Raw genomic sequence first — 12,953 nt, forward strand, 5'->3', positions numbered from 1 at the left:
GGGAGGGAGGGAGGGAGAGAGAGAGAGAGAGAGAGAGAGAGAGAGAGAGAGAGAGATCACTGATGAGATAAAGTCATTGATTTCCCACTGCATGCCAACTGGGGATCAAGCCTGCAACCTAGGCATGTGCCCTGACTAGGAATTGAACTGTTACCTCCTAGTTCATAGGTTGAAGCTCAACCACTGAGGCATACTGGCCAGACCTATTTGATTTTTTAAATCCTCTTGTTTCTACATGATTTTTAAAGGAGTATTTTGGGTTAACTAACTATGTGTAGTAGTAAAAGTGAAAATTCTGCATATGATAACATATGCAGCAATCAATCCTAATTAGTAAGATTTCTAAGACTTTCTAGGCCTTTAATGCACAAGGAAATAGCACACAACTTGCTTACACCTTAAGTGCCAGTTTAAGTGATGGCCATACTTTAAGTGCCGCCTCTCAGTACTAGGTTTTCTTGTCAGTATATTCATGACAGGCATTTTGATCACTGTACACCTCAAGAAATTGAATAAAAAATAAAGAGAAAAATAAATGTACCTTTTATCTTTGAAAACTAAGTATCTTGTCTTGTTACAATGTATTTCCTTTTTTGTTTTACAAAAATAAATAGGTCACATTGCTCATAATATTGGAAAAATGGTAAATCCAATAGATACTTTCCCTGGCTGAGTCATTTCTATATAGTTGTCAGTATAGGTATATACACGGACATGTATCCTAGATAAAGGATTTCCCATAGGGGGATTATTTTGTAATTGAATCCACTGTACTGTAGCCATTAGCATTGTGACTACTTTATATCTAAAGGAAAATCCTTTCCTACAAGAAACTAATTTCCTATTTTGTTCCTTTGGGACTTCTGCCTCAGAAATCTATTAATTCAATAAATATTTACCATGACACTGGAGAAAGGATGAGAAAAAAAAATACACAATACTTTTCCTTAAGAAGCTAAGAGTGAAGATGGTGAGATTGACATGTAAACAGGTTTTTCTAATGCAGTATTCGCGGCGCTAAATTAAACCACATGGGAGCACATTAGAGCAACTAATGTAGTCTTTGGATGTCTTGGAAGGCGATATCAATCTGAGGATTAGCTAGAATTTTAGGTATGGTTAATTTAACTTTGGCCTGGTAGCCTTTTATTATAATTACAGTGAAACATCTTTCTAAGCCAGTGCAATTATTATTCTCTTAAGGTTCAGATTCAAATCACAGTCTGTTATTACATCCTAAACAGATAGATTTGCTTTCACCTTAAAATAAGAGGTATTGCTGACTCTATTCATAATGTCATGTCTCCTTTATTTCATTAGATTTTTAAAATATATTTTTATTGAGTTCAGAGAGGAAGGGGGAGGGAGGGAGGGAGTGAGAGAGAGAGAGAGAGATCAATGATGAGATAAAGTCATTGATTGATTTCCCACTGCATGCCAACTGGGGATCAAGCCTGCAACCTAGGCATGTGCCCTGACTAGGAATTGAACTGTTACCTCCTAGTTCATAGGTTGAAGCTCAACCACTGAGGCATACTGGCCAGACCTATTTGATTTTTTAAATCCTCTTGTTTCTACATGATTTTTAAAGGAGTATTTTGGGTTAACTAACTATGTATAGTAGTAAAAGTGAAAATTCTGCATATGATAGCATATGCAGCAATCAATCCTAATTAGTAAGATTTCTAAGACTTTCTAGGCCTTTAATGCACAAGGAAATAGCACACAACTTGCTTACACCTTAAGTGCCAGTTTAAGTGATGGCCATACTTTAAGTGCCTCCTCTCAGTACTAGGTTTTCTTGTCAGTATATTCATGACAGGCATTTTGATCACTGTACACCTCAAGAAATTGAATAAAAAATAAAGAGAAAAATAAATGTACCTTTTATCTTTGAAAACTGTGTTGTCTTGTTACAATGTATTTCCTTTTTGTTTTACAAAAATAAATAGGTCACATTGCTCATAATATTGGAAAAATGACACATTCAATAGATACTTTCCCTGGCTGAGTCATTTCTATATAGTTGTCAGTATAGGTATATACACGGACATGTATCCTAGATAAAAGATTTCCCATAGGGGGATTATTTTGCAATTGAATCCACTGCATGTAGCCATTAGCATTGTGACTACTTTATATCTAAAGGAAAATCCTTTCCTACAAGAAACTAATTTCCTATTTTGTTCCTTTGGGACTTCTGCCTCAGAAATCTATTAATTCAATAAATATTTACCATGACACTGGAGAAAGGATGAGAAAAAAAAATACACAATACTTTTCCTTAAGAAGCTAAGAGTGAAGATGGTGAGATTGACATGTAAACAGGTTTTTCTAATGCAGTATTCACGGCGCTAAATTAAACCACATGGGAGCACATTAGAGCAACTAATGTAGTCTTTGGATGTCTTGGAAGGCTTTCTGAAGGAGGTGATGTCCAAGCTAGGCCTTTAAAAACACGTAAGAATAATGCCTAAATAACAATGCAGGCCATTTAATTAGGAAAGTTTGATAAAACCAAGCATTGCCAAGATTGTGGGTAAAAAAGAAACTGTCGTACATTCTTGGTGATTTTCTACATTGGAAGTCAGTTTAGCCAAATCCAATAAATGTGAAGATATGCATGCCTTCATCTGTCATTCCAAAACTAGGTTAATAGTCTAATACCTCTGCACAAGGAAGCATGAATAAAATTTCCACTCCCCTAATGCTGGCAATTCTGAAAACATAAAAACAACTCAAATGCTCATTACAGGGGAATGTATAGATATATTGTGTTATATTCCCATAGTGGAATGATATTTGTAATTAAAATTAATAAACTAGAACTCAAATATCAATAGTAATGAATTTCAAAAACAATTAAAAAAACATGAATGAGTTGCCAAATATAAATAAATACCATTTCAATGAAGTATAAAAATGCAAAACAATTTTATATGTGCTTATTGACATATAAATTGGTAAGAATAGGATTTTTAAAAGTATGTCTAGGGAAAAAAAGAGAAATTAAGAATAGCCATAACCTCTAGAAAGAAAAAAAGAGATTGCATGTGATAGAAAATGATTACCTAGGGGACTTCAAGAGTAACTGTGATTTTCCCCTTAAATAAAATAAATAATCTGTAACAAGTATAGAAAAATATTATATTAAGATTTGATATAACCGTATGATGGCAAACGGGTGTTATTGATATTATGTCCTGTATTTTTTCAGGTGATAGAAATATTTTATTAGAAAAGTAAAAGGTTGATCGGCATAGATTGAAGAGGGTGAAGTGAAACAAGGATAGAGGGTTGGAGAGTGTGCCTGAAAGAGGAACCAGCACAGACACAGGGGCAGAAAAAAGCTAACAGTCAGGGCCCAGTTAGTTGTTCTCCCTCAACACACAAAAAAGTTTGTCTACTTATGAGGGAGACCCAGAAGCCAAAGATGAGAAGTAGTTAGATTTGAAATTCTTTTTTTTTCCTCATAGTAACCATGAAGATCCTTGGATTCAATCCTATGCAATTTCAGACCAGCATTTTCCCACAGTATAGAACTCTGGTTAGATTACATAATATCTGTTCTCCTTACATCCACCTCAAATTTTGAATGAATTAAAACTGGACAGATGTAGTTGCATTAAGAAAATCTGATGTAGTAAAAAATCAGACTTTGTTATATGAGATAAACAGAGCATTTTGATATAACAGGTTTTGTTTAAACAGAATGATCTGATTAAAATACAGCAAAGGTAAGGATTAAGAATAATGTGTTAAATTCTGTTCTCCTCCCTTCTTATTGCTCCTTTGCATTGTGGGATTTCTCACTGCTACATGGCTGCATAAGAAGCATAATTAGTGATGAGGAGACAAAATTCACGTTGTGACAATGAATTTCTGGTTCTCTGCTAGATAAACAATTCCGCTGAGGAGGTGTAAATTTCCTCTTCATTAGAGCAGCATTTGCCGCAAAATTAGAGTCTTCTGGGGCAGCCCTGCTAATCTCACCTCCAAACTAACTTAGATCTGATGGAAACAAGATCAGAAAAGTGCAGGTTGTGTCTTCTTGTTACAAATCAAGTGGTTAGAAAGTGCTAATTTAGTCAATGTGATTATATCATAAAGGCAGACAGTACTTGTAGATTTATGCAATGAAACGTCTTTCTCATCTGAAATCAGTTCAATTTTCTCAGTAAACTAAACAGCTCATTTTCTCTAAGATTAGAACAGACAATGAATTCATATATTTTCAGGGCATACGATCCTTCAATGATAAGCCAGTAAATACTCTGCAGTAATAGTTTATAGCAGTTTTTCAAGCTTTAGAGTTAATGAGGTGACACCAGGCTCTTAGGAATTTTTCCTCACTGTCCTTTCTCATCCCCATAGCATTCCTAACAAAAGAAAGGTGTGCCAGAATTAAGCCTGAAAGACCAGGAGAGAATACAGGGGCATAAGAACCTCAAATGAAAGAAGATTGCATTAGAAAGTTTAATATATTTTTACTATGGATCAATTAGAATTCAATGGAGATAAAATCTGTGATAATATATTTTTCTTTAAAGCAAGAAAACAATAAATAATTAAGAAATGAAATAGGTAGGGGATTAAAAAGCAAAAGAGAGATTTAGGAAAGAAAAAGTGGAGAGAACAAGAGAAAAGGCAAGGCGGTAGGGAGGGAGAGAGGAAGAAATAAAAGAGGGAAGGGAGGGAGGGGGCACAATGGAAGGAAGGAGGAAAGAGGGAAGAGAAGAGGACTTGAGGGGGGGGGAGCTCCATTACATTTATCTTAACACTCAAAAGTTAAAAAGTATCTACTGCAATCAGAGAACAATACAAAGATGTGTAAAAAAAATTTTAATCTTTTTCATACCTCTGTGCCCTCCCCTTACCACCAAGTAAACTAATGCCAACATCTTCCTTTTTCTCTAAGCTAAGACAAATATATGCGTGTGTTTTTTCAAGTAGGCATAGTTGAATTAAAATTGCCTAGGGACTTTGTTGATTTAATCTAAATGTTGGAATAATTTAATAGAAGATCTGTAGAATTGGCCAAATGAGACAACATAGAAATATTTAATCCCACTTGAAATTCAACATTGCAAACTTCAGAAGCATACATGCTTGTTGGGATACTGAAAATTTATTAGTATAAAGCAATCAATATGTAAAAAGGGGAAAAATCTGATATTATATCAAATATTTGATTCAGGACCCTTATCCACATAAGCAAAGCAAATATATATAATATAATAAATTTTCTGATATTTCTTCATATAGACACTGAGAACAGAAATGGTATATCCAATCCAATACATCAAATCAAGCCAGTAATTTTTTTTTCATTTGTTTTTCTCTAGGAACTTTTAAAGTATTCACTAACAAAGGATATATATCTCTAGATTGCAGGTATACTTTGCTTAAAAGGAAATACTAGGGTATGACTTTTAAGAAATTATTTTAAATGATCTCTGAAAACCAGATTTTAGAAACCCATTTTAGTGTGCTTGGATGACTTGGCTTTGAGCCATTCTATTTTATACCAATAATTAGTACCTAAGTTGACACTGTGTTGTGGAGAGAAAGAAACACATCCTTATGGTTCTCCAGCCCAGCAAACAAGAGGAAATGTACATGCAATCTAAATAATGTTCTCTTATCATAGCCACAAAGGCCCATAACTGAATTGCTCCTCATCTGTCCTATCTTCATCTAACCCCAATACTAATAAGTTTAAGTACATCCTTCCCAACATTTTCATCTGTTTTCTCTGGTCCAATAAAAAGAAATAATGGATGACATACTGGTAATAAGAAAGATACTAGTATATTTGTGGCTTAGAGGGACAAAAGAAAAAAAAAAAAGCAAAAGTAAATCCAACCCTTAATGCATTGGTTCTCAACCTTCCTAATGCCGCGACCCTTTAATACAGTTCCTCATGTTGTGGTGACCCCCAACCATAAATTATTTTCGTTGCTACTTGATAACTGTAATTTTGCTACTGTTATGCATCGTAATGTAAATATTTGATATGCAGGATGTATTTTCATTGTTACAAATTAAACATAATTAAAGCATAGTGATTGATCACAAAAACAGTATGTAATTATATATGTGTTTTCCGATGGTCTTAGGCGATCCCTGTGAAAGGGTCATTCGACCCCCAAAGGGGTTGCGACCCACAGGTTGAGAACCGCTGCCTTAATGTAACAACCTAAGGCCTTGGGAAAGAGGGACGCTCTCTAGGCTTTTGTGCTTTCAAATGTTGACCTGATTGTAGGAGAAAAAGGGGATCAAACTCCTTGTAGAACATAACCTCTTAATGGAATAGTTTTAAATGCCTGCCTTAGGCGAATGTAGAAAGCAAAGTTCCGTGTGTGTTCATTGAAACCCTCAAGAAAGCCCAAAGCACAGTTCATTAATATACTAGTACTTTGATTAAAAGATTATACATTTTTATATAACAGTACTGAAAAGCAAGTTAAAAAAAATCCATCTTAGGCCTAAATGTATGTTTCGAATATATATTCTGAATTCTTGCTCTCTGCATGTTGGACCACGTAAAGATCAAGAAATAAATGCATTAAAGATGTTAGCGGAAAAGGATAATTCTGGCCCTCTGGTTAGAAACTAGATATCCTGAGATAGTTTTCAAATCCTTCCTCCTGCGTTACTGCAAAAGTTTCCTTGGTTTATTGGTAAATGCTCGGCAACATTCTTTTCTTTTTTAAATTAAAAGTTGGATGAAATTTAATGCAACCAAATATTCATAAGCACGTGAACTTTAGAGAAGACAAGCAAGCTAGCATTGTCATAAATTAAATAAAAATTTACTTTCAAAATATTTTATCTAATATGGCTATATAATATCTTACTAGTATATGTGAAAGGGATATTGAATGATGTATCTATAATGTTGTTTAAAGCTTCTCTAACTTTATTCTTTGCAAATTAATTGACCATCATAGCCAGAACATGCCAGGTGGACCAGTTTTCTTGTGGTAACGGGCGCTGCATTCCCAGAGCATGGCTGTGTGACAGGGAAGATGACTGTGGTGATAAGGCAGATGAAATGACATCTTGTGGTAAGTTGTGAGTGAACATGGTATTAGTAGATCCTGGGTCAGATGGAAGATTCTATCACTATAATCTCTCCTAAAAGGCTATTCATGTCTTTACAAATCAGCAAGCCTTTTGGGTCTAAATATATCTTTCAAGATAACTTCAGAATATATACTATTCATGGGACAGTACCATTTCCTAGGCTAAAACAAATGGATCCAACATAGCCAACAATTGTTGTTTGTTGATAAATTGATAATAGCCATTCTGAGAGGTGTAGAGTGATATCTCATTGTGGTTTTTATTTGCATTTCTCTGACAATTAGTGATGCTGAACATCTTCTTACAGGTCTCTTGGCATTCTGTATGTCCTCTTTGAAGAAGTGTCTATTCTGATCCTCTGTCTATTTTTTAATTGCATGGTTTGGTTGTTTTTTTTTTGTGTTGAATTGTGTGAGTTCTTTATAAATTTTGTATATTAACCCCTTATCAGATGTATCATTGGGTGAATATGTTCTCCCATTCAGGAGGTAGTCTTTTCATTTAGTTGATGGTTTCCTTTGCTGCGTAAAAACATTTTACACAGATGAAGTTACATTTATTTATTTTTAATCTTATGTCCTATGTCCAAGGAAAAAAACATAGTGCTAAGAGAAATATCAAAGTTTGCTGCTTATGTTTTCTTCTAGGAGTTTTATGATTTCAAGTCTTACATTTTTTAAGTCTTTAATCCATTTTTAGTTTATTCTAGTATATGGTTTAAGAAAGTGGTCTAATTTCAACTTTTTGCATGTATCTGTTCAATTTTCCCAGCACCATTTATTGAAGAAATCATCTTTACCCTATTGTATGCTCTTGTCTTCTTTGACATATATTAATTGACCATTTAGGCATCAGTTTATTTTGTGGCTCTCTATTCTGTTCCATTGTCTGTTTACATACCAGTACGATGCTGTTTTGCCTATTATAGCCTTGTAGTATAGTTTGATATCAGGTGGCAAGATACCTCCAACTTTGCTCTTCTTTCTCAGGTTGCTATAGCTATATGAAATCTTTTGTGGATCCATATATATTTTTGAAAGTTTTATCCTAGTTCTCTGAAATACACCATTGGTATCTTGATAGAAATTGCATTGAATATATAGATTGCTTTAGGTAATATGGACATTTTAATAATGTTAATTCTTCCTATCCATGAGCATGACATATTCATTCATGTATTTGTATCATCTTCAATTTTTTTCTTCAGTTAGGAATTTTCCAAATACAAGTCTTTTACCTCCTGGATTAAATTTATTATTAGATACTTTATCTTTTTTCTATTAGTTTATTATTGGTATATAAAAATGAAACCAATTTCTGAATATTTTGTATCCTGCTGCTTTGCTGAATTCATTTATTAGTTTTAATAGTGCTTTGGTGGAATCTTTAGGGTTCTCTATATACCATATCATGTCATCTGCAACTAAAGACAATTTTACTTCTTCCTTTCTGATTTGGATGCTCTTTATTTCTTCTTGTCTGATTACTGTGGCTAGGACTTCTAATACTATACTGAATAAGAGCAGTAAAAGTGGACTTCACTGTTTGTTCCTGATTTAAGAATTACAATTTTTGCTTTGCCATGTTGAGTAAGATGTTAGCTGTGGATTTGTATTATATGGTCTTTGTTATGTTATGTTCCAATTATTTCCACAAGTTGGAAAAGCTAAATAATTAAGAAATTATGAACCTTGAGGATTTATTGCCCTCGTTTTCAACATGATTTATTGAATTGTAAACTTATAAAACTTATTTTTTTAATAACAGCTGTGTGCTTAACAACTGACTCATAGAATCCTTGAAAATCTAAAAATCCGCTCTTGCAAGCTAGTACAAAATACCTTCAGTGCACCACTGGTTATGAACACATTGTGAAATTTAGTTGTCCCATATTTGCTTTTAAAATGTAGCCAAATTTTATAAAGTGTATCTTTCATACAGAAAGAACATTGAAGCTCGGTGGAGGCCTGGAGGAATGTCCAGTGGGGGTAATAAAAGCAGCATCTCTGACCTCCTCTCTGAATTTACAACTCCATCATCCCCAGCAAGCATTTCTTAGAGCAGCAGAAAAACTACATTTAGTAATCTAGAGTCCCTCACCCAATTCTACTTTCCCTTGGTCCCAGTGGGAACCAAGGGCCCGTGGTCATCAAGGCCAACAGTGACGCCCGAGTGAGTCACTGCATCACCAGGTAATGAGGTCTCAGAGCTACAGAGATAGCTTCTCCGACCCAACCCTTTTGTCACAGCAACACAATGACACAGACTCTGGATAATGGCCCTGGGTGTATAAACGTTGTTCTTAAATAATTGGATAAGTCAACAAGAGAATGAATGGTTGAGGGACAGCTGGAGAGTGGTCTGCCTGTGTTGTTGAAGGGCTGGTTGTCTTCAAGGCACCGTAAAACCCCTTCCCGACAGGCTGTGGAAACACAGTCATGACCCTTTCGCTGAGCAATTATAAACATCCTTCTGGGGAAAAACGGACCTAGCAATTAGAACTGCGGGTATAGATTTGAACCAACTACTCACCTAGGTTTGCTGTCATCTTACATACATGTTTTCTTCTTGTTTATCAGGAGATTTCTAAAAACCTTTGCTAAAATACAGGTGTACTCTTCCGTTGCATTTTCATGATATATACTTATGGAAACATTGTATCAGCAAAAAAAAAGTAGAGTTAGTTTGCCATGTCTTGTTTTTATTTTATTCATGAGCAAACAGTATATTTATAAATGCTGACAAAATGTTTTAACACGTTTATTTTAGAATTATTGTCAGAGGTATACCTAAACTTCACCTCTCTACAGTTTCCAAATTTTCACTGATTTTCGAAATTAGGGAAATTTACTTTCCTTTTTCCAGGCTTTATCAATCTTGTCTTCCTCTTATGCCAAAATGACTATCAATATTCAGAGATCAAAAATGTTTGATGCTTTATTATTTGATAAGTTGTCTTACTATGAAGATAATTTTTCTATTTACTTTGATTGAAAGCCTTGTTTCTCACTCTCCAACATGACAATAATTATTTTCATTAAAAAAAGATGTAAACCAAAGAAACAGAAGCTCTTTACCTTGCCTTTGTCCTGCAGTTTTATGCTTTGTGTCCCAGATGGTCTTGTTCTGTTCTTCCCACACCTTTATATTTAAATGTTATTATTTTTTTAAAAAAATGGTGTAAAGGCTCCTGTTAGGTTGTCTTCATAGTATTCTTGTAGGTCTGTGACATGCTATTGCATCTATCTTTTTACAGAGGTCTTTTGTACATCCCTGATTAGGCTTTGTCTGCAGAAAAGTGGGGAATGAAGCAAACCCTGGCAAAGTATATTGAAAGCCACAGCAGAAATTATTAAAAACAACTTCTAGTTCCTTGATCTTAGTCAGCATTTCCCTAACCTCTTGCTTGAGGATAGTAATCGCCTGATGTGCTTGTTACTAACAAAGATACCCAGGTTCCAATGCTCCTCCCCCAAAGATTCCAATTCAGGTCTTAGATTGAGTTCAGGAATCTGTGTTTTGAGAACAACACCTCATGTGATTTTTACCCTAAACCAGTGGTTTTCAACCACCATTTTTGAGGGCATGGCAGTCAATTAGCATATTCCATCCTTATTGGCTGTGGGCACCACCATCTTTGAGGGTGGGACAGTCAATTAGCATATTCCCTCCTTATCCGCTGTGGGTGTTGCCATCTTTGAAGGTGGGGCAGTCAATTAGCATATTCCCTCTTTATTAGATAGGATCATTCTTATGTCAACTTGATATAGTAGGCAGTTAGGCAGATATGAGCAGAGTAGGAACCAAAAGCAGGTACAGATGGTCACCAGGGCAGCGAGCCCCAGGTGCCCAGCAATGAGAAAACAGGGGGAACATGTATTGTAAGGTGGGACCTCGCCACCAGGGTGACCTTTCCTTCCCTAGCATATCATGTGGTTTAAAACCCTGGCCTTTCATATTGCTGCTCATCTGGTTTTACCCTCCCCTGGACTTTCCTCTCCTGACATGTAGCTGGTCCTATGGCAGAACCCCTTAGGGTAGAACAAGGAGACCAAAGAATAACCTCATGTAACTCCCATGCAGGTCCTTGTCTGTCCACTCCCTTAAGCATTAAGCCAGTGGTTCTCAACCTTCTGGCCCTTTAAATACAGTTCCTCATGTTGTGACCCAACCATAAAATTATTTTTGTTGCTACTTCATAACTGTAATGTTGCTACTCTTATGAATCGTAATGTAAATATCTGATATGCAGGATGGTCTTAGGCGACCCCTGTGAAAGGGTTGTTCGACCGCCAAAGGGGTCGTGACCCACAGGTTGAGAACCGCTGCCCTAAACCAAGACCACACAATTTAAACTCTGTGATTTCAACATTCCCTACCAATTAGGATTAGACCTGCTGCAGCTCATTACCACAAATGTGATGGCTTTAACAACGAGGTTTTACTCTTACCTCCCTGGAGGCCAGAAAGCCAAAACCAAGCTGTCAGCAGGGCCTGCTCTGAAAGCGCCAGGGGAGAATCCTCCTATGACTCTTCCGCTTCCATTGGCTTCTGTTGCTCCTGGCCTAGGGCATCCTAACTTGAAGCTCTTGTCTCTGTCTTCACATGGCTTTCTTCCCCATATCTCTGTTGATCCCCTCTTCTTTATTTTATAAGGACATGGTCTTTAGATTTATGGCCCACTCTTAATCCAGGGTGATCTCCTCTCGAGATCCTTAATTTCATATGCAAAGACCCTTGGTCTAAATAAGGTCACATTCACTGGTACCAAGGTTTAGACTTATCTCTTTGATCTGTCTAAACATACAAGCCAACCCAAAGGACCTGGGGAACTTTATTATGCCGTATACCACCAACTGAATTATAATAGAGACTCAGGTTTAGGTAATTTTCAAAGCTATTCAGGCAATTCTAATACGCATCCAGGTTTGTGAAGCACTCTCCTAATACCTATAATTTAGTCCCTGCCTCCAAGTTAACGTCTTACCTGATCTCCCTTACATCCCCGCTTCCCACTGATTCTTTTGCTCTGTGTCATGTCTAGAGCTCTGTGCTACCAGAAGAATTTGCCAGCTCACCAGCAACAGGGCCATAAGAATTCTAACTGCCTCTATGGTGCTAACACAAATTTATCTCTTTAAATTTCTTTCAAGAGTAAACATGAATTCTTCAGACACTTCAGCAGCATTAATTTCCTCATCGATTTTATAAAGATACATATCTAATCTAATAAAAGAGAAACATGCAAATTGACCGCACCTCTGCTATGCCCCAAGCCACGCCCACAAGCCAATCAAAACGATTATATGCAAATTAACCCAACCAGGATGGCAGCCGGCAGCCACCAGCTAGAGCAAGCAGGAGGCTTGGTTGCCCCAGCAATGGAGGAAGCCAAGCTTCCCGCCTGCCCTGGCCAGCTGTGGCCTCTGCTCAAGGCAACAAAGTTTCAATTATAGAAGATAAATAAATCCCAGATACCTGCTTCCAGCCAGCCTCCACTGGGAGCTTGGGTGGCTGGGGGCCATGGCCAGCCTGCAAACAGCCATCATCCCCTCACCCAGGCTTGCCACACTCTCATGGGGTGAGGGTCCCTGCTGGGGGGGCTTGGCCAGCCTACAAACAGCCATCAGCCCCTCACCCAGACTGGCCACACCATCATGGGGTGAGGGTCCCCACTGGGCACTTTGGCCATCTTGCAAACAGCCATCAGCCCCTCACCCAGGCTGGCCAGGCATTCCAGTGGGGACCCCCAACTTGAAGGGGGTGTGGCCAGTCTGAAAACGGCCCTCAGCCCCTCACCCAAGCTGGCCAGGCACCCCAGTGGGACCCCCACCCTAATCCGGGACACCCTTCAGGGCAAACCA

At 37.0% G+C, this 12,953-nt stretch overlaps 1 protein-coding gene across 1 annotated transcript in view; it reads left to right on the forward strand.

Annotated features, from left to right (window-relative positions):
- Positions 1-12,953, forward strand: part of LRP1B (low density lipoprotein receptor-related protein 1B) — a 1,756,854-nt gene that overhangs the window by 1,044,759 nt on the left and 699,142 nt on the right. Inside the window, exon 18 of the mRNA XM_014548045.1 lies at positions 6,954-7,070. Within this exon, the coding sequence (XP_014403531.1) occupies positions 6,954-7,070 (117 nt within the window). The remainder of the gene's footprint in view (positions 1-6,953; positions 7,071-12,953) is intronic.

This window comes from Myotis brandtii, unplaced genomic scaffold (assembly GCF_000412655.1).
Source record: "Myotis brandtii unplaced genomic scaffold, ASM41265v1 scaffold493, whole genome shotgun sequence".
NCBI classification, from domain to species: Eukaryota; Metazoa; Chordata; class Mammalia; order Chiroptera; family Vespertilionidae; genus Myotis; species Myotis brandtii.